Source organism: Haplochromis burtoni, unplaced genomic scaffold (genome assembly GCF_018398535.1).
Source record: "Haplochromis burtoni strain Fernald_Lab_line unplaced genomic scaffold, NCSU_Asbu1 Contig_194, whole genome shotgun sequence".
Taxonomy (NCBI): domain Eukaryota; kingdom Metazoa; phylum Chordata; class Actinopteri; order Cichliformes; family Cichlidae; genus Haplochromis; species Haplochromis burtoni.
Genome location: NW_024582555.1, coordinates 741,377 through 763,626, shown reverse-complemented (window position 1 = coordinate 763,626; position 22,250 = coordinate 741,377). Strand labels below are relative to the sequence as shown.

The window sequence follows — 22,250 nt, the reverse complement described above, 5'->3', positions numbered from 1 at the left end:
CACATTAAAGAGATTTTCCACCTTAATAAAAAAAATATCCCCACTGATAGATAAATATTTGTAAAGACTGAAATGAAAATGGAAACAATGTGACCTGAAAATATTCACAGAAGAGATAAAGCACATCACGCCATAAGTTTTGGAATTACTTATTTTTCCCTTTCTTTTCTTTTTTTAACTGTATTCAAAATGTTCCTTGTAAATGTCAAGCTGACTTTAGTGTCATTTTCCAAAAGGTTGCTCTGTTATAATTTCAATATATGAAATGCCATAAAGTAACATGCCCAAATTAGTTTTAACAAGAGACTTCCACGTGTACTTACTTATGATTGTAATTAGTCAAAGAAGTTTAGTGTCTATGATTCTTGGGCTTAACAATATTTAGATGGGATGTTAATCCTGAAACTACCTATTTTTTCACAAGGCAGCTTTGTGTCTTCAGGATTTTAAGAGAGCAACATAACCTTTTACATTATATTGTGTTTTTTTAAGCCCAAATAGTTAGAAGAGATTGTGCTGAAGTGACATTGCACTGTAGACTGTAGACGCTTGTCTAGACCAAAATACTACATTTTTTTTCTACAAGAACCTGATATCTACTTACGAGGACATTATATATATATCATTATATACCCACTTTAAATTTCTATTGAAATTTAAAACGAATGTTCTCATATGTGGATCAAATTTTTCTCAGAAACAAAAATCAGGTAAAATAAATAAATAAATCGGTTTTTACATTCTTCAGGTCCCAATCAGCCCAAATAGCAAAGATAAATTAAAAATGCATGTCATGGAAGAGTTTGGGTCTTAGGAGGTTAAAGAATATAAAGCTGATATATTTAAAACTGCACTTTATAAAGAAACCTGCAAATTAAAATGCTCCAAATGTCAGTTACTGTGTAAAGGGGCTTAAATATATGGTCTTATTGCTATTCTCAAAGTTAGCCATAAATTACTATAAAATACCCTTAAATGTAACTTTAAATAACTGCAGTAATACCTGCTCAACCGCTCACTACAAAAACAACAAGGAAGAAAGATGACTGATTGTGTCACATCTCACGGCTCTCCTGCTGCAGCAGAGCAGCGGTTTTTACTCGTGACCACGATACACAGCTGTGGCTATGAGTGGGGTCGACACCTTGAATTAATTACAGTACAGATGCCTGTATGCACTTTGTAACTCACTCTGTATGTATCCTGTAACTTACTTTTTTACTGTCTCATCAAAAATATTACCAGCATTAAAAATGTCTTCTTTTCCGTTGCAGTTCCTTGTGCATTCATTCTGCCCAGAGAGCGTGTATCTGCCTCTGAACAAACTGACTCTAAGAGTGTGCATTTGCCCACCCTCCTCACGCCAAAATTGGCCTGCAATCCCACTGCACTTAATGATCCGAGCCCAAGTATGCTTCAGTTTGCTCCAGCATCTCGACTCTTCTCCTTGTTTTTGAGAAGCTCTCTTGGAGAGAACCATGAGGTTCATGACTTATTTGGGGCAGTTTCTGGAAAGGCTGAAATCCTCCCCTCTCGCACGCCTTTTAAATCTGGTAATTACCTAACAGCTGATGAAACACTGGAATTCCACGCTTGGAGATCATGCAACATGATTACTGTGCCCGAATCCACTTGAATGACGCTTAGCCTCGTCTCTTCAAGTGTCCCGGGCCACAACACACAGCAATCACTCCTGTCAAATGAAATCAGCTTCTGGGGTTTATCTGTAGTGCAGATAAAATAGTGTGAGAACACTGTACATCATTACATTACATATCAAGTTGATAGTAGCATCTCCTGCTTATTCACAGTGTAAACAGCAAACAGCATTAATTTCCCCTTTGACAGCTTTGGATGGCACTAACACATGTTAGTGTTTCAAAGCCGTAGCACCTCCTGCTCACTGGGCCTCTCCACCTGCAAAATTCTGCATTTTAATGTAATGTTGTGCTTATCCCTTTCAGCCATGGGCTTTTTAATAATATGAATTCCTTGGTAATTGTTTGCCATCTTGCTAACTGAGCTGCACGCACCGGAGGATTGGATACCTTCCACTCGGATTAAAATTATAACGGTAAAGATCGGACTAAAGATCTGAGCGCTTTAAACAAGTCACCCCAAGGCTACCACGAACACCTAATGGAGAGAGGATGCCACAGAACTCTGCTTCTGCTGACCACACCAGGAAGATGAGCAGCATGCATAAAATCCACATACATAAAATATTTTATTTTATTTTATTATTATTTTATGTAAGGTGTCTGAGGCAGAGGCATGTTTTTAATGAGGCTACCGGTATGGGAAATTAAACTAAGATTGGTATTTGAAGTTTCAGTGTGCTGTGCTGTGCCAAAAAGAGGATTAATGATTCATTTATAGCGCTCACATTGACAGACAGTGCAAAGTGCGTTTCGATTTTTTTTTTTTTTGATTAAATAAAAATATAATGAATACATGGAATTTATGGCTCAATTTTAAATGACAATTTGTAAGTACGTTTATATTAACTTCATACATGTCTATCAATCAATGATTATGTAACATTATGCTTGATCAAACTATTTTTGTTTATAAGCTGATAGACTTCACCAACTATTATGAAGCTATATTTATCATGACACTACATAACTTCAAAACACACTGCAGCTTTCAAAGCGTGGTTCTTATGTGTTATCATCACAGCAGCAGGGTTGGATCCCTCAGGAAGAGCGTGGCAGAGAGTCAGTGGACCTAATGTGGAGGGATTCTTCTCCGGGGGCATTCACGTGGGAATGTGGCTCTGGTTTCACAGTTATCACTCACAGAGAGCTGTCAAATGCTTAGTGGCATTCACTTGATCCAATTAATTAGGACCTAATAAGCCATAGAGAGGAAAGGGATTTGGATCTACAGGGTGGTGACAGAATCAAAGGCCTTCAAATGAGGCCACCATCCATCTCACCGTGGCTGTTAATGAGACATGAAGCCGTCTACATATAAACATGTAGAAAAGCAAACCAGTCTCACTAATAATGTAGAATAATTTCATGTTCAGATCAGACGTTTGTGCTAAAACTAATGTGGAGGAAACCAAACAGTCCTAACAGAATATTTAATAACTTATTTTCCTGAGAAGTATTGAGCTTATGCTAACATGGTGATTTTCTATGCATGCAATTTACAATTTGTTGGCTGTGTCATACCCAGTGCCTGAAATAATTAATCAAGTAGTGGTAAACGGAGGCGGCATCCTCGGCTGCATGGAGCAGATGTTGTAAATCCAATGCAGCTCACGAGGACAGGTGCCCTCCAGCCGGTTCCTGTCTGCTGCTTTGGTAATGGTTTGTTTCCTTTCCGGGAACACTGGAGGAATTGAACAACACTCAATCTAACCTCTATCATCTACTTATTATAAGGTTGTACAATAAAGCATGAGATGACTAATCACCTCAAGAGTATGCTCTGTGGGATAAAATGCATTGCGTCTGAGATATACATTGATTATTCAGACTCAGTTTGCTCAGGAGTCCCTATTTTGTCGGATAAATTCCAGTTAATCCAGTGGGGTTCTCAGAGGATAGTAACTGTGTCCTGCCGCCTGAGTATTACAAGGACACACACACACTGAAAAACCTTTTAAAGTAAATGCATCAAATTTTGGATGTTTTTGAAACTTCAGCTTCAAGGATTCTATATCTGAGATATTTTCAAGATGTTTAGCTCTTATGTCAGTCTTTGTCTAATCTTATTTAGAAATGTGACGCTATGGGTGGAACATTCAAAGCATCTGTTCACTTACTTGTGTGCTGGGTCACAGTGGGCTGGAGCAAGCGTATTTGCATTTATAGCCACGGGAAATGTAGTTTCCAGTTCACTTGTCCTGGGTGTTTTGGGGTTGTGGAAGGAAATAGAAAAAGCTCACACCAAAATGAGAACAAGAAACACTTTGTCCACTATTTGTCCTCCTGAGCTGGTGGTGTTGATAACTATAATGTCAGTGTGAATGTGTATTTTTGAAGGCTGAATGTGCGATCATTACCAGCCTCAATAGATAGATGGGGTTTCTCCTGCATGCAGATGTTTTTAGCATCTCACCAAGTGTCAAAGGTAAATGTATACTACTGTATTTTTCATCCAGTGGTGTTTCATGCACACAAGAACAGACGTCTTTATTTGTCAGATATATGAAAATTATTGGAAAACTGATACATGTTTGTTTTAATAAATTAAGACTTACTGCCCTTATCGTATGAGTGCATCTTCTCCTGGAAATTCAGGTAAATGTTAATAGCTAACACATATACATATTTATATCGCTAGGTAATTTAGTATTTTTGTGTGTGACCTTTAATATTGTCTTTGTATTGCATTGTAATCAGATGTTCATCTCCTGGAAAGCTCCAAGGTAGGATCAGTACTTTTACAACAACTGTAACTTGAGTCATATGGATCAGACTGAGGACAGGACCGGCTCCGCAGATTGCTGGTAGGTTCTGATTTTAATCGCTTTAGTGCCATTTTCTCTATTTCATGTTTCTCGGTCAAGACAATAATTCAATTCATACTGTGCAAACAAGAATTTCCAGTCATTTCTTTTTATTGTGGTTACAATAAGGGCACAAACTGATTTTGCTGATTTGATTAACTGAAGAGATCCTCCTAAGGCATAAAAGATGCTGAATTAATTTCAGTGAAAAACTGTTTGGTGTCGTAACTCGGCTGCTGTATGGTCTAGTCTGGGAACGCTGATAAGAAACAATTCCATTTGCTGGCTGAACTGTAGTGTAATTCACTTGCCTGCGCCTGTAAACAAACAATGAAACGGTAATTAAATACTATAAAGTCTGATGCAGCACTTATTTTAATTGAATAATAGCAGTCATATAAGCCTACAATACATATGCGCGGCTACAGATATCAAATAGTCCCTTTGCTGAGCTCGTTCATCCTGCCTGTCACAAAACCTGTTTTTTAGGCAACAATGATACAAGGAAGCTGCATCCATCATGTGCAAGCAATGTCGTCTGAGCTCCTTTTCTGGCTTAGAGTTTGGTTTCTAAACTTTTTGCCACATATTTTAAATCTTCTGGGCCAATATAATAGGCCAGCAGTTGTGAAAAGAAGTTAATTTAGAGAAAGGGGAACATACATATCAAACCTAAGACACTTTCTCTTGGCCTTTTCATAGTATGCGGATTTAAGCAGTAATTACTATTACTGCTGGATACAGTCTTTTCAAAAAACATGACCAGTGTATGACAGAGTAGCTTTTACCACAGTAAAATTGGAAAGGGGATAAGGGAATGAATTTCAGCAGCTGTCATTTCTGTTGAGAGGAAAAACACTGGATAGATTACTACTGCCTACACTCTGTCGTTATTAATGCCAGGAAGTCAAAGAAGAAACAGAAAACTCACTATATTATTCAGAAATAAATTCCAAAGCAGACTCAAGGTTATTTAATCAAAATAAGAGAGATCAATGTTATTAAGAAAGCCACATAAGCTAATCTTATAATTTTTAAGAGGATTACACCACTCTGAATTTCATAAAAATGTATTTTTTTGATGACTCAGAGGTATTTAAGGCTAGCTTACAGACATTTAAATAAAACAAAACAACTACCGAAGACCAAAAAGTATGTCTTGGGTCTTTGTCCTGAGTATTCACCTCCATATATCTTCGTGAAACTTCACTCAATAGATCTAGCAGTGGCCCAGAAATGCAAGAGGAAGGCAAAAAATGGAGCTTAAGCCCTCCATTTGAAACTGTGTCATAATGGGGCCATGCCTACTTGTCTGGAACAGTCCTTTTTCTCTCGATAACCGCTGACAGACTCTGAGTTAATGAGCCTCTGTTTGGCCCTTAGAGGCCACTGTATGTCTATAACCTCAGAGCCATCTTCTGAATTTGCTAACGGGACTAATGCACCTTTTAGTCAGATCAGGTCTACGTATCGTTTTCACTTTGTGCCTCTAAACTTTGTAATCCTCAGCAGTTTTCAGCGTTCATATTAAGCAGATTGAAGAAATCCATTTTGCAGCTGTATCACTGTTACTCAATTTAAAAAGTAATATTTCGCCTGAGTGTTTTTAGTGCTTCTTAGCCTCTCTTTTGAAGAGAGGTGTAATAGAGTTTATCTTCTCTAAGGATCAGACCTCATTGATTTACCAGTGACCACTGATTGTCAACTTTTAACAGTTGTGAAAGAAGGATCCTAAATCCTGCCCTTCAGTAGTTGCAATATTACAGTTTATGTACATTCTGTAGAAATGACCTTTTACTGAAGCAAAAGTACAAATATTTTGCATTAAAATAATAATTTATAAAGTTTAAAGTATAAGTCAATAAAGAGTACACCATTTTAATGCTGCTGCTGGAGCTGATTCACTGAAGCAAAATCATACCATGATTTACAAGCTGATTTAATTCTGCTAAATATGACAGTCGGCAATTAAAGCTTTAAAAGGAGAACAAAGTAAAGAAAATAAAGCCTTCAAACTGCGGTTGAATTTATTGTGTCTTTATCTCAGGAGTGCAGCGGTTTCATAACCCTCCAGTTTCTTCAGCAATAACGTAATCCATTGACAGTTAACAGTATATCTGCTTCTACACAGCAAAAACTAACTTTTGATAGTTAATTTGTCGAACTTTATTTTCAAATTGTTAACAAACATGGTGTAAAACAGCACTTATACTGCTGCCACGGCGTAACTCACACTGTCAATCATTCCCAGTCCTAGAGTTTGTGGTGCCACTTCTTTGAAACTGACCAATCACATTAGGGCCCTTCTTTCTTTGCTCCACCCTTCAAACTATCAAGAGTTTGCTTGCCAAGCAGATACTCTTACATGCATGATGGCTAGTTTGTGGGCTTGGCTCCGAGTTTGTGGGTTTTTTAAGTTACACATGAGGAATTTAACTGAACAAGTGGCAATAAATCCTTCCACCCCTAAAATGGAATTATTTGCTTGTGATTATGTTTTAACATACACCAGTTTTTCCACAAATATAATTCCACATGGTTACAGCAACCAGACCACCGAGGCTTCCACCTTTGGCTGCCACCTGATCCACACTGGAGTGGGCCCCTACAGCCGTTGCAGGTGTTGGTTCGGCAGGAGCGTTGGCTCATGTGGCTCATTTGGGCTGTGCGCGACCGCACCCCGTGGGCTAAGATCTGACCACAGATGCTCACCTATGAGTCCCTCCTCCCAGGAGTGATGCTGGGATATTGGTTTAGTAATCCCAATCTGAGTGAGGTAACATGGCCTGTTGTTTTTTGCCACAGAGCTCTTGTGAAGCACGTCAGTTCTTCACCCAGCGCCAGTTTTTCTTAAGAGATCCTACCAGGAACAAATTGCCTCCATCGACATAAATCCTGGTTTCAGAGCTGGAGAGAGCGAGGTCTATCCACAGACTCGGATAAACAACCAAAGATTGATGCGTGGATGGATGGATAGTCTTCTATAGCTGTTTTAAACAGTGTGTTATTTTACTAAATCCTCACCGGTTCTTCACAAATTTACATCATACTAAAAGAAACTGCTTGCTCAACAATACATATCGGTAAAACAAAACAAAATGTAAGACTGATCTTCAAAAGCATTTATCCATGAGCTAGAATGTCCTTCCAACTTAAACCGCAGTGATTTTCCTGCCCAGACCTTTGTTAGTGGCTGCCGTTGCATGATCCTGGACTGATATAACAAAGTCAGTTGTAAAGCAGCCGCTGCATCTCAGTTTGTAATTATGTATGGAGGGAAAGCCAGTCTTATTCTGGCACCTAGGAGCATAGCTCTCTGCTTTTGTACATTTTATTTGTACTTTAAAAACATTTTGCAACCAGATTTCTTTAAATATATAAAGAATTGTAAGTCTTGCGTAATGTGTGTGAAAACTGTTCCATGAGGTTTCCACGCAGAGCTCAGACTGACTCAGGTGGTAGATTAACAGTTTAAAAATGAAAATAAACTCTGTATATGTAGTGTCCAGGCATCCATCTATCCTAACTGTTCAGACCTGATACTGATGCAGATGCACATCCTGATTTTCCCAACTTGATGCTGTTATGTGATCAACATTTGCATCAAACCCTGGGGCAACAGTTACCTCAACCAATCAGTTTGTAATCACAGAAAGCTGCGGTGCCAATGCTGACAGAAAAAAGAAAAACAAATAGTTAGCATTTGTGCTGTGTTGCTTGATTGTTAGTTACCTATACTGGGTATAGGCTAGGCTATAAAAATATTAACATCTATTTTACGTTTAGATTTTAGGTTTGTTTTTTAAACTTGAGTCAGTAAGACAGCAAAGCCATGAAGAGAGCACTGGTTAGTTTTGACTAGTAGCTCCCTGGCTAGTTCGCCTAAACAAGCTAATGCTGCCTTATTTTTTTAATAAGCAAACTGAACTGAAAACTTTACATCCAGATGAACAAAATCAACTTTTGGGGCAAATGTCAACAGTTTTAATATCATTATAATCGTAAAGCTTCTTATTTCTTCTTCTTATTAGTTATTTTTATTTAATTTAATAACGGTACAGTACTCCCTGTATATAGTAACCACTGTCCTTAATGTAAATATGTAAGAAAAATTGTGTATGTTTCTGTTCTGTGTACTGTTTGTTTGTATATGTGTCTTTTTGGCTGCTGTCACAACCAAATTTCCCCTTGTGGGACAATTAAAGGATTATTCTATTTTTATCCTTACATTCTTACTTTTACCATTCATTGGGTAACATGACACTCTGCATTTAGTATATGTACTTACAATTTACAGCATTGGTATTCATTTGTAAGTAACACAAAGAGAAAAACACACACTTATATGTATGTATTTCTCCCTCTCTCGTTGTCTCTCTTCATACACATATAATGGAGCATATAAGTGACAGTTAAAGTGAAGATGAATTAGATCAACTGTAAGTGCAATAAAAGCCTCCCAATAAGTGTTAAATCTTACATAAGAAGAGTGACAAAGAACTGGCTGTGTGAACACTGGACTTTTCACTTGTCAGCTGAACCCACCACTGTGTGGGGTCTGTTTCATCAGGTTTTATCATTTAGAAAAAGTCCATTTCATATCACAACTGTAAAGAAGGAAAATCATGAATGACAAGTTTTCTTTTACCTTTGACTTGTATTCAAGTACGCTTTAATTATGGCTGTTTTCATAGCTCTGAACCGAGGGCCGTGGGGACAGGGTTTGAGCCGATTCTAGCACTGGGTGAGGTGAAGGATACAACCATGACAGGCTGTCAGTCTGTCGCAGGGCTCACAAAAACAGGAGAGAGTTATTCATGCTCACATTCACCTCTACAGCTAATTTATAAACCAGTTCACCTGGATGAATATTCTTTTATTCTCTTTTGGAAAAATACATTTTGTCTGAGATTTATTTCATAGAATGCGGAAAAACGAACGTGGCACCACTGAATTTACCCAGAGGTATATAAAAGGCTTTCATCACATTATGGAGAGAACTCTTAAAGATTTTTACAGCATCGTTAAAAGCTTTTTACATTTCAGGATATTTACTCATTCACTAAATTTACTACACCTACAAAATTCAGATTAATTTATGTATTTGCAAATCCCAACATAATTAATTCCAGTGCTCGTTCTCCTTTTTCCTGTGCACTGGTTTCCAGCATCACAAAAGGATAAATATCTAATACTAGCAATCCTTTGTGATCACCAGCAAGTAGCTTAATGTTGTTTGTCTGTTGTTTAGTTGCTGGCTGGAAACCCAAATGCAATATCATTGTGTTACGTGTAAAATCATGCTACTTCAGGCATATTTGGCATCTCATGTTCTTACATTTTTAGCTTTTTATAAGTTTACATAACACATGAAGAGTTAAAGCTGGGTTAGAGTGTTGTTTATGTGTAATTTAAATGCACTGTTAGACTATTTAATGATGCTTTGCTGAAATGCTCTGCAGAACTGCAGGAAGAGACTGTAGAGCTGTCTGAGTTATCTGTGTGTTCATCACAAACAAAGTAAGAAAAACTTTTCATATACAAAAGTGATTTGTTTCTGACCTGGTGTTAATATAAAAATTCTGCTTGCAGCAGCTTGAAACACCTAATAAGATCTCAGTACACTAGGGAAAAACATAACCAAATGAGACATGACTGATTTGTGAAAACAGGAAAATGAGACCGCTAATGTTAGACAGGCATTGTATACTGTGTCTCCAAATTACCTGTTGTTGGTCATTTTCCTCTAATAGAATGTCTTCAATCACATAAATCTTAAAGTGTAAACACATTCGGTAATGAGGTACCAGTGATATAACTCGGGGCACCCGACTATAATAATGGATTAGGGCTTTAAACTCAGACTCATTTATTTTTCACCCACATACATCACTCCTAATCAATGGCATGTCTTTTGCAATAACCCTCCCCCAGCTTGTCTCAGACTTTTAGACAGTCCAACGGTGAGTGGCTCTTTTACTCTCAAACTTTATGTACTGTTTAAAGTTATCATAGTTAAATATTATAGGAAGATGATGAGAAATTAAATAATGTCCCCGTTAAAGGTCGGAGCCATCAGACTGACTGACATCAGATGAATGGCAATGTGCCAGCTTAACAGCAGATTCTGAAACCTCAATAATTAAATACAAAGGCATTTAAAGGGCTCCTAGAATAGCAGGAGAAGAGAAGCAGCCCACAGGAAAAGTGTAACAGCCTTTCTGTCTCTGAAGCGTTTAGCTTCCTGCTCTGCCAGCAAGTGACCGCTGCTCAAATGTACTGCATTGATAGATGAAAACTTGTATCTTTTATAATTTTATATTCTGTAGACTGATGTTCACTAGATGCAACACTAACTCTTGATGTCTAATAATATAGAGCTTAGCAAAGGTGTATTTAGGACAGATGCATTAAGTTATTAATGCAACTTTCACTTGTGCCGAATTCCATAATTTTATTCTCCTTTATGTCCTCACCTGCTGCTCTATATTAAAAAGTGCTTTGTGTACAAAATGGTACTTTACGTCCTTTTTCTACTGGATAACCAAATGATTATCGCTTCGGTACACCTCACTACTCCAACAAAGAACACTGACAAGTGCTTAATATTAACATTTAAAAATAAACGGTAACAGTGAAATTATAACTGTCTTGTGGCTTTGGTTAAACAGTCAGGCAGTGAAGAAAATGAAATAAAAGAGGACATACTTTTAAAGCTAAGAGCTGCCACTAAGTTTCCTAAATGGTCTTTAAAACTGCAGGCAGTACAGTCAGCACTGTTGCCTCACTGCAAGAGTGTCCTGGACTTGAATCTGCCAGCTGGGAGGGAGAAGCTTGCGTGGGTTCTCCCAGGGTACTCTGGCTTCCTCCCATAGCCCAAAGACATGCACACTAGGTTAATTGGGAATAGTAAACTGACTGAGTGTGAATGGCTCTCTTGTGTGACAAACTGGTACCTGTGACCTGGCTTTCACCCTATAACAGCTGGGATCCAGCCCCACTGTGACACTGACATGAAAGAAAAGTGGAAGAATATGTATGGATGGATGGATGGACGCTCAAAACTCACAGGGAAAAACTGAATATTGTTTTTATGGCATAGATACAATATACAAAACATAACATTAGGTACAATACCGCCAACTAAAACTAAACCAGTGTAGATGTATGGTCAGCTTGAAATTCGTAGTGCAGTTTACAGTGTTGCTGTATTACATTACGCTGGCAAGTCATTTTTTCGTATTAGTTTATTTTTATGTAAACTAACTACTATTTTTACGTGTCATTGATGTTAGGAAAAGCGCTATATAAATCCAATCCATTATTATTATTTTTATTGTTATGAGCTGGAAATGTGGAAAAGTCTGTATACTCGTTTTTGTTGATTCCCTTTAAGTAGAGTTTAGAATGGATACTTGGCTTCATAATGTGTGTGTGTTTAGCTTACTACCATCTGAATAGTTGATCTTCCCTTGCCTGCCCATTTTATTTCACTTCATTTGAATCACTGAACAAATCAGAGGTGTGGGTGGTGATGAGCTCTGGAACCAGGCTACATTTTCCCTACAATCAGTACTAAATTACACCGTGAAACAGACTCTGTGTTCCAAGAAATACAGAAAGTGAAATTGTTCCTCTCTTGGATGTTATTTGGATACCAAGGGGCCACTAAGAGAAGTGCTATGAAAATTTCAGGCTCTCTGACATAAACTATTCTTGTCTCAATCAAAGACGTCCATATAAATGTCTGTGGAAGCTAAGCTGTTAATGAGCTAATTCTTTATAGAGTGATAAAACAATTGCTAAACATAACATAAAATTTGTTGAATTTCTAGCTGCAGTGAAACAACGTCCCTTTAAATTGCATAAGGTGTTATATAATCTGTGTTTTAGCCAGAATGGGAATGGAGACAGGGTTTTTAGCCCTTACGTGACATTGATGTTAGGGTTCACATGCATCTTGTGTCCTACATGGGATTTCTTTGTTAAAGTGGCATTAAGAAGAAGCATGGGCTTTCATCACGTAGGATAGAAGAAAGCTTGTGATGGGCTGTCTCTTCGCCATGGGGACTACCTGCTTCAAATGAGATTCATGACAAATCCCCCTACGAGAGGCCGGCCAGTATGCTAGGTAATAGCATGCATGGCAGTACTTATCTATCTCCATTAAAGACACAGGTCATATCCCACAATGTCAAAACCATTAAATCAGAGAATATAGCATGATGGTAGGCTTAAACCGGGTGCTGAAGCAGCTGTGATTGAAGGAGGTGCTTTTAAATGATAGATTCTGTGCACTTTCTTCTTAAGATGAACTAAAACGCTGTAACAGGCTTTAATCAGGAAAAATGTTAGAAGAGAAATACATTTGCATTCTTGTCACCTGATATTGAGTTTTCACTGCAACTATTACTAGTCTGAGTGCCACTAGAGATCACTTCTGATGCTTTCACTCAGTTAGACCTACTAATATTAAATGCAATCACCTTGTCCTGCAATTGGGAGTTGCACCTTGATATGAAATCACTGTGATGTAACTGTGGCATACAATTTTCCATTTCAAGTTTATACTAAAAGAAAAGCTTATCTAACCTTTAAAAAGACTTGCACAGCACAATTGTGCTTAATTCTATATAATTTTGAGCTTCGGTGTGGACCCGTCAGTGAACACCAGCGCACATTTATCACGCACGATAAAATCAAAGCTCGGACAGTCAACTACTAGCCTCAGATTCATTTTAGCTTTCCATAACAGCGCAGGCAAGACTGATTCACTCTGAACTCCATAAGTCCTCTGAATGCATAAACTGACCCTCTCCGAGATTAATGTCTTCCTCAGTACCTGCAGGTCTGGACCGAACATCATCACTGTTTGTGTCTCGTTACAGACCAACCAACCAGATTTCGCCAGGTGCAGCTAATTAATGAAAAAGCACCAATGGAACCATTTGTAAGTCATTTCCAGAGCTCTTTAACCAAACCAACAAGCATAAAGCTGCAACTAATTTGTTATTATTATTATCGTTGAAAAATATGTCACTTATTTGTACTAAAAATCAAACAGCTTGTCAGATTTGTTTTGCCAAGTGTTTGAAAGGAAAAAAGGGGGAAAAAAACAAAGGAGAAAAATGCTTAGATTGTGATAACCTGAAAGCATGCATGTTCCCGGGAAAATAGACTTAAGAGTTTAAAGCTGTCAACTAACTCTATCCAATTAATTGACTCATTAGTTCAGCCCCTAAGGAAACTCGTCTGGTTCTTATCAACAATAAAAGTGAAATGACACACACACACACACACACACACACACACACACCTCAAAGTGCCCTACTGCATCCTAATATGGTGTAAATATGGTGTAAATCTGTGTGGTTCTTTGCTGGACCGAAAATCTTTCACCGTTCTAACTTGATTTCACAGCAAAGTGAGGCAACAAACCCAGAGGAATAATCTGACAGCGCCAACCTCTAATGGCCCAATTCCCAGCTGAGAACTACGTCTCCTGGTGTTCGGTTTAAGAGCACTTTCTTGCAAAATTGTGGTCATTTTGAGATCACTCTGTGTTGACTTGCAGGTATATGGAATAGTTAGGAGAGCTTGGTAATGTGTGATTTTATTTTTCTGCCCACAAGGCTGACTAAATGAGTTGAGTCATCCAACCAGGCTGTATTTTCTGACCTTTTACAGTTGGATCTTGGCTGATTAATTTAAGCAGATGGCTAAGCAGACTTAGACAGACTTTCTTTTGAATAAAGACATGCTTTTTTATGAAAAATATTCAAATCTTAACATGAATATGCAGGTTTGTGAAATGAAATATAAATTGGGAGTTGCTACAAGACATATGGTCATATCTCTGTCTTTTTCCAGTTATCCATTACCAGCCAGATCATGCCAAAATAAAGTGCTTTCATTACAGGTCAATATGGAGAGAAAAGCTGAGCAAACTGTTTTCCCATTCAGCATTTCTTACTGGCATCTTCTTTCATTTCTCTAATGAAGACCTCCAATGTGGATATTAATAATGAATAAAGGAGTTGGATACAGTGCTTTTTACTGTCTTTGTTAAGCAGGAAACCTGGTGCCAATTAAAATGGGCATGATGCTGCCTTGAGTTGCAGCCATCAGTGGGTATAATCATAATAGTTAACACTGTGGCAGCAGGACTGAGATTGACACATTTGTGTATAATGACAAAGAGACACTGAGACCCAACAACAAGCTGCTCTTCTCTTTGAAGACAGTGGACGGTTACCACAAAAAAAAAAAAAAAAAAAAAAAAAAAAAAAAAAAATCAATATTCCAGCTCCATTCAATTACACAGAGAGCAGGTACCTCAGTGACACTCACAGCAATGACTGATGTACTGCTGCTGATGGTCACTTTTAGAGGCTTTACTTGAAAAGAAAAAGAAGAAATTCTGCTATTTAAAGTTTGAAAATGTATATTTAAGGATATTTTGACTGATAGAGCCATTTAATGTTTTTCAGTATATGAACACGTCACGTGGATATGTATCATGGTGTATTTCGCATAAATGCAAAAGTTAAGGCAAAGATAGTTATACACATCGATACCTGTAGTGGGAAAATGCACCTACACTAAAAGCATCCACGCACGGACGCTCACAAATAAGCACGTGCACGTAGGCATATCCGTTTTGCATAGCCGACCACACAGACTGAGGAATAGCGCTAATTTATCATTCTCGTTCTTGAGTTATTGTTGATTAATTAAATGCCATTTTACGGAAAGATTTGAAATACAGTTGTGATCATACAGCCGTGCTAAAGGCTGAAGGAGGGGGCGACCGATGAACTCCTTCCAACTTAATTTCATCAGCTTTTTGCAATCAAAACCCGAACCGTGATTGTTTTACTTTGTTTCCCGGGCGAGGACAGGTGACATTGGTTAATTGGTGCTCTAATAGAAAAGACAAGTTTTTACTCACCCAAAGTTATAAGATGAAAGAGATAAACTCCCCACAGATCCATCTCCGTTTGAAATTTGAATTTCTGGTTATGCGTCGGAGCTACACCTACAGCAGGATAATTACACGGTAAGAATGAAGTGCCCCTTTATGCATTTGGAGATCATTATTTGCGCAAAGAGAATAACCTCTTGAAAAATCCTCAAATCGTCTTTTTCTATTTGTCCCTGTCTTTTTTGTCTTACAATCCCATCAGTCACTTCCAAGTCGCTGTTAGAGTCGCGCTTTTGCGCAAAGGCAGAGCCATGCGTAATATTGTGAGGGGAAGTTGTCCTGTGCGTTGTACGGTCCGGTATTATCAGAGAGCCTTCTGTTGCACGTCGAGGTGGTCACACAGGTCCTTGAGTCCGCTGCTGGAGAGATGCAGAGTGCTGGGGAGAACCACTGCCAAAGACGGGGAGGAGGGGGACTGTTTGTGTAGGAAGGGACATTTTAAACCGCATGCTTACGTGGTCAGTGCTTAGCGGTGAAAATGAGACGTTAATTCACAGAAACACTATAATGTTATGACTCAGAGGACCTACGGTGTGGCGAAAGTAGTTAACTGTGTCTTCACTTACTCTGTGATACTATTGAGCATCTCATGTTTTCCTTACAGTTTCTGATTTTCTAACCCAAAAAATGCAGAATATTTCAAGCAGTTGACTCTATACTTTTAACGCTACCTGAATTCCATGAAACATTAAGAGATAAAGAGCTCCCTTTTTATAATTCCTACTGTTCACTTCCCTGTCCCGTCTCATCACCTCAAGGTCTAACACCTGCCATTCAAATTGCTTATATAATAAAAAGTATGAGATTTTGCAGCCAGTTAATAAAGAAAGTGTTTGAGCTCCCCAAATGTTATTAAAGAAGCCGAACAAAAGGTTAAAAACAATACCGACTCTCAAAAAAGGCACATTTGGGGCATTCTCAACCAGAAGTCTGTTTGATTAGGCGTCTTTGTACGAGCTCTAACAGTTGAAATATGCTAACCTAACATCATTATTAGAAGATACTGATGAGATAGCTAATATAGACACACATAAGATAAATACGAGAGACACCATCTGATGGCTGAAGACAGAAAAATCGTTTTTCTAATCACAGGACAACACCCGGATACCAGTGTGAAAGTCACATGTTTCAAACAATATTAATACACTGCAGTCTTATCAAACTATAAAGTTTTCTCTTTTGTTTCACGGAAAACCTTTAATGCTTGCCCCCTACAGAGAGGTGGATGCAGTTCCCGATCAGTACTGACAGCCAGACCAAATGCTCAATTTTCAGAGCTGTTCACTGTTTTGAAACAGACAGTTATTGATTCTTTAGTGTTAAGAATTCAACTTTCGCACCATCTGTTCGTTTTATGGTTCAGAGGGAAGAGAACATCAGTGGACCAGGATGTGCATTTAGAGTTTGTTGACTGACCACTTTAGTGCATCTCCAAAACGGCAGCAACAAATAGAGTTTCCAGATGATCCATGCAAACAAAGCTGGTGAGAAGCAGATAACAAAAGAGTCACAGTATTGGATCAGCCTCAGTGTGTATGCTTTACTGTATACTTGTGCACGTGTTTGTGTCTATAAAGCAACCAAGGGTCCAAAAGGATGATCCAGCTGTGCATGGAAGACAGAATGAAGACCTCGGAAGGGCCATTTCCGCCTGTTAGTATTATCTTTACTGCCTGTGGCTGCTGTGCTGTAGTGCTTCAATGGACTTACATGAGCCAGCAACATTCATTTAAACATTTTCAGAGCCTTAGTTGTTTCAACTTATTATTTTTTGCTGAAGTCTCACATTGGAAAAAGTGTAACTGTAAAATGTCTTTATGGCTCAACGATTGTAATTTTAGTTCCCTAACAAGTTTGCAGTGAGAATCTCTGGAACGATACATTAACATTTCCATTGGGAGTCCTTAAACATGGGAAGATGGGCTCTGAAACTAATTTCTGAAGCTTTAAAGAGCAGCTCAGTGCCATGGGGATTTCTTCATACATATTTGCAATGTGCATCTGCATTTGTAATTCAAATTAACATTAAATTTGGAAGAATGAAAAAGCCAAGTAAATGGAAGAATTAGAGAGAAAATGTCTGTTTTCTCATAACCCATTATTCTCCGGCTCCCTCCAAGTCTATCGTGGATTCAGAAAGGTCTATTTTATGCTCAAATTAGGGAATGTTGACCAAATGTCATCCTAATCCCCTCCGCTAGGAGTTCTCTTGTAGATGGACCTGCCTGGTAAACATGATTATGTTGCCCTTTAGAGACTAAGTTACTGCCAGTAGATCCAGAATTTCTTACTTCTATAACGATCTTTCAGTTTGGAGAGGAGGTGCCATTTAAAGGTGGGAGATGGACAGCTCTCAGTTTTTGCTTCAGGCGAAGGTTCATTGATTTCCTATCCTTGTGACACAGAGCAGTGAGGACAACATTAATGAGGGATTAGTTATTGTACCCATAATCGCTAATGTCAAAATCACCAAACTGGGTGATGAAAAGAAGCTTTGTAAATATTTCTTGAAACCATTTAGCAGCCATATTCACTGCAGGCTGATTTCTGCTTGAAGAATCAAAGCATTATATCCTCATTGTCTTTTACTTTAGTCTAGAGTGTCCTATTTGATGGATACTTTTGTTTAGTTAATTGTTTTTCCTGTGATATAGTTTGTAGTTTAGTTTTATTGCTGATGACAGTACAACAGTGAGGCAGCATGTACAACAAAGGAAGAATACACCATACTGTCCCGAGGAGCATCTATCGTAATGCGAAACCAGAAGTTCAAAAAGTAAAAGAAAGGCCTACAGCTGATAAAAAAAAAAAAAAGACTTGACAGTGTGAAAGAATTTTTTCACTACTCAAAGAATTTAGAGAGCTGCATTAAAACGCTTTAGTTTAGCTTAGAGAAATGTCGTATTCATCCATTCTCTTCCACTTATTCATTTCAGGGTCATGGGATGCAGCTGGAGCCCATCCCAGGTGCAATGGAGCAAGAAGTACATCCTGGACAGATCACCAGTCTGTCGCAGGGCTATCTAGTAGCCTAAAACTAAAATTTGGATAGAAGAGCAAGAGATTGGTGCATGGATTTGTCTAGTGGTATATTGATGCAGACAACAGATGAGGAAGACTCCTGACATAATGATTTTTGGGTAGGCACTAAAGGGATGGAATTGTGGATGCAGCCAGCAGCCGTAGACTTCCTCTGGAGATGTCTGACTTCTCTGTTGGAGTGGGGTGGAGAGCTTGATCATTCCAGGGGGAATTAGGAGTGCAAGTTAAGCTGCTTCAGGCATCTGATCAGGATGTCTCCTGGGCACTTCAGGCACGTGAACGTCTGGGTGTCTGTCCTGGATGAGTTGGAGGAGGTTGCCGGGATTTAGGATGGATCAGTTTTTCAGGCAGACAATTATGCCCAATCATATGTGAGGGTATGTGCTCTGTCTCTGTAACATATACAGCTGGTTGGAGATTGTCATCTTCATTAATGTTAGATCCCCAAACACTATATTCCAATAAGGAAAGAGCATTTGAAATGACTTAAACGTGATTTATTGAGATAAAGAATTAATCATTGTGGTGTTTAGACTCCAGTGACAACTTATGGCAGAACAGAATCCCAGCAGTGACTGGATTAAGAACAGGACCCACCAGAGTGTAGATGCTGGTGGAGGTGAAGATCTGAGTGACATGAATGTGGTAAAGGGGGTGAGTTGGGGGGTGGATAGCATCACACAAGAGTCTGACAGAGCACGCATCGTGGAGGATGACTGGCCCAGAAAAAAGGCTGACAAGAAGATGATGGGAATAGAGTAAAGATGTGAAAGCGTTTTTTGAAACAATAAGAGCAGCAGCCAAACAGGAAGCAGGCAGATCAGTGATCACACAGCTACCTTCTTGAACTTACACACAGGCTTCATTAGCTTAGCATGCCATTTACAGTAGTTCACACATGTGCGCTCTAAGTAGTCACCACAACAGCAACCTTTACCCCCCCCCAGGCCATGCTAAGGATAAAGTAGCCAAGTGAATAGCCACAAGACAACGACTGAATTGAAACATTATATACACAATGCAATAATGTTTAAATAGTGACTTTGCTATTAATTACTGCCAGTTTGTTCTCAGTTATGTTGATATTGTACTAATCACTTCTCTTGTATACCTATTACCATAATATGAGATCAGACCTTTCTGTCCTTGAGAAGAAACATTAACTGCCATTTGTTCTCTGCTGTTGTAAACAAATGACACTCACTTGAACCTGTACCAGGGTGGATAATCCACCACAGCAAACATAATGCTTTCAATTTAATTGTGTTACTTTGTTGCCCAAGTTGAAGATTTTTGTTCTCCTCTGCTGCCGATCATCTGACTTTTCCCAGCAGGAAAATGTGCTCAGCAAGAACTTAAGCATTACTTTACCTTTTCTCTCGTATTCATTTCTAACATATTTGGGTTATTTACAGTTGTGATCAGAGGTTTACATCTTCCACGCAGCACCTTCACTGTCTGCAATGATAAGGATTAAGCCACAATCAATACATTAATTGGTGCCTGCTGATACAATGAAATAACAATAAACAAATAAACAGCAACACCCATTAAAATTGTCATCAGCTATTCGCTGTCAAGTTAAACCAGTTTTAAAACAAATTACAACAGCCAGCAGTGTATAAGGATCTCGGCCCAACAGCCAGAAATCCACCCTGGCAAAGCAGCAGCTTGGCAAGCTGTAAATGAAAACAGGACATCAATTACACTGAAGAATTTACCTCAGAAGGAATATCTCTGCCACTTTGTCTGTTTTTCAGTTACCTGTGTCCAGGTAACTAAAGTAAGTATCGGTAATCAACATCCAAGAGGTGGGAGCCCACTACAAGTTTCCACAGGGGTGCAAATAACTTTAAACCTCTACCAAACTCTACCAAAACTCAAGCAGAATGGTTTCTGTGACCTACCGCTCCAACAGAAGGCTATGCAATCCACACCAAGCTATCATAGAAAAGTTAAAAAGGCCAAATAGCACAGCGTAGACCAGGTATTCACACAGCTCCAGGTTCACACAACAGATGGACTAACTACCTGCACCTGTGCTTATAAAAGGGAACAACCTGGCCCCGCCTACCAGGGGCGGTTCCCAGACTCAGGTCTCACCTGTCACATAAACATACGTTCAAACTTCAGCACCCAAGTCTTCTTGGATTAATTAAAGATGCATACTGTGCAATCATTCCACCCTGGAAAAAGAACAGTTAGCATGGTATTCATGTTCATGACGAGCGTAAATAAACTGCATACAACAACATACAAACACAATAAATAACAACACATCACTTGTTTTAAGGTGGACGGTGGGTTAGAACTGGAAGCAAAAGCTCATGTTTAGTGTTCAATAATGGGGGTGGCTTCTCTCTGCACCTTCAAACATTCACAGCGTTGACTTAAAAGGATCCCATACATACAGCTCCCAGGATAGTGACATCATGTCTGTACTTGATTGCAAACAGAACAGTAGCTGTTCTCTGTGAACGCTTGAGACATTTGCTTTCTCACTCTTCTCGCCTTTTTTTGCACCTTAATGAACTAAGGACAGATTTGAAACAGCTTAGACCGTCTTCTTTTAAGTAACAGAATTGTGTTTCTCTGTTAAAGAAGTGTAATGTGATTTATTAAAGCTTAAAGCTTAAACTTTGCACCATACAATTTTATTGTACTGTTAAACATGCAAGGAAATTTAGGAGTATGTAGTCACAACAACCTGGCAAGCGTGTCACCGATACCATGCCAAATAGAGTGATGCTCAATTGGTGCCAGACTCCATGGCGAACATTTGCACAGACGGTGACTTTGTTACCTCTCACTAGAACAGATGGTGTGTCTCGTGCATGGTGTGTGGAAGGTTACTCCTCTCTAGATGCCTACTTGTGTCTTAAACTTCATTTGGACCACACAGGTGCAGACACAAACACACACACTTGCACAGAGACAGAAGAGAGAGGGCACTATTGAATTAATTAATCAGTAAGTGATACAAAGGTAATAGTTCTCTAATGCCTCAGTGAAGACTGAAGGTATTTTTCCCCAACAACTTTATTTAGAATATACAGCATGCTTACTGAGTCTTTTCTCATACTTTAAACCGTCTTTTTCACCTTGGAGTTCAGCCATTATCACTCATGTAATCAAAGATTAGTAGAGCGAAAAGATCAAGTTACACTGGCAGTGACAGATTCATGAGTTCTTGCTTTCTCAGTACAGGCTATCTATCTGTGGGGTAGGTCTAAAGGGGTGATAAGGTTATCCGAGAACATCTATCACTGATTTCCTGACACTCCCGGTGGCCAAAAATAATCAGATGGCACCTGGATCAACAGCTCTGTGTTTTAAGTTCCACAACTCATCTCTCATGTGTGAGTATTCACACCAAAATAAGTGGGCCAGTCCAAGTTTTCTGCGTGTATATAGATGTCTCTCTTTGGTCTTTATCACAGATATCTCTATGAGATGTTTGTAGGAAGAGATGCTGCTGTTGAAAAAAGAGGTTAGTCATGATGTTTTATTTCACTGCTGGGATGCTGAATTGTAAAATGCTTCCTACATTCCTTCCAGCTTCGTAGGTTTCAGGTGATTATAATCTTCTACAGCTAATCACTGTGTACTAATAACAAATAATAACAAATACACAAATACACAAGTTGACTAACTTGTGTATTTGTGATGCTTTAGAATCAACAGATTCATTTGACATATCATTATTAATCCAGGATGATATGCTACAGTTTAGTAGTACATGGACCCTCTATTTTA

At 38.7% G+C, this 22,250-nt stretch overlaps 1 protein-coding gene and 1 long non-coding RNA gene across 3 annotated transcripts in view; both read right to left on the bottom strand.

Moving 5' to 3' along the window:
- gfra4b (GDNF family receptor alpha 4b) overlaps positions 1-15,922 on the bottom strand; it is a 56,540-nt gene extending 40,618 nt beyond the window's left edge. Inside the window, exons 1-2 of one of the 2 annotated variants that reach the window (XM_042226065.1) lie at positions 15,584-15,922; positions 15,417-15,503 (exon numbers count right to left, since the gene is read on the bottom strand). In XM_042226065.1, the coding sequence (XP_042081999.1) occupies positions 15,417-15,459 (43 nt within the window). In that variant the 5' untranslated portion in view covers positions 15,460-15,503; positions 15,584-15,922. Of the gene's footprint in view, positions 1-15,416 lie in introns of both variants that reach the window. The other variant, XM_005935207.3, reaches the window with a different exon arrangement.
- A 1,707-nt stretch (positions 15,923-17,629) lies between these two features.
- Positions 17,630-20,504, bottom strand: LOC121811904. Its single transcript, XR_006055012.1, has 3 exons — positions 20,402-20,504; positions 19,866-19,952; positions 17,630-18,790 (listed from the first exon to the last, which is right to left on the bottom strand). It is a non-coding gene; the product is annotated as an uncharacterized LOC121811904 (long non-coding RNA).
- Positions 20,505-22,250: the final 1,746 nt, after the last annotated feature.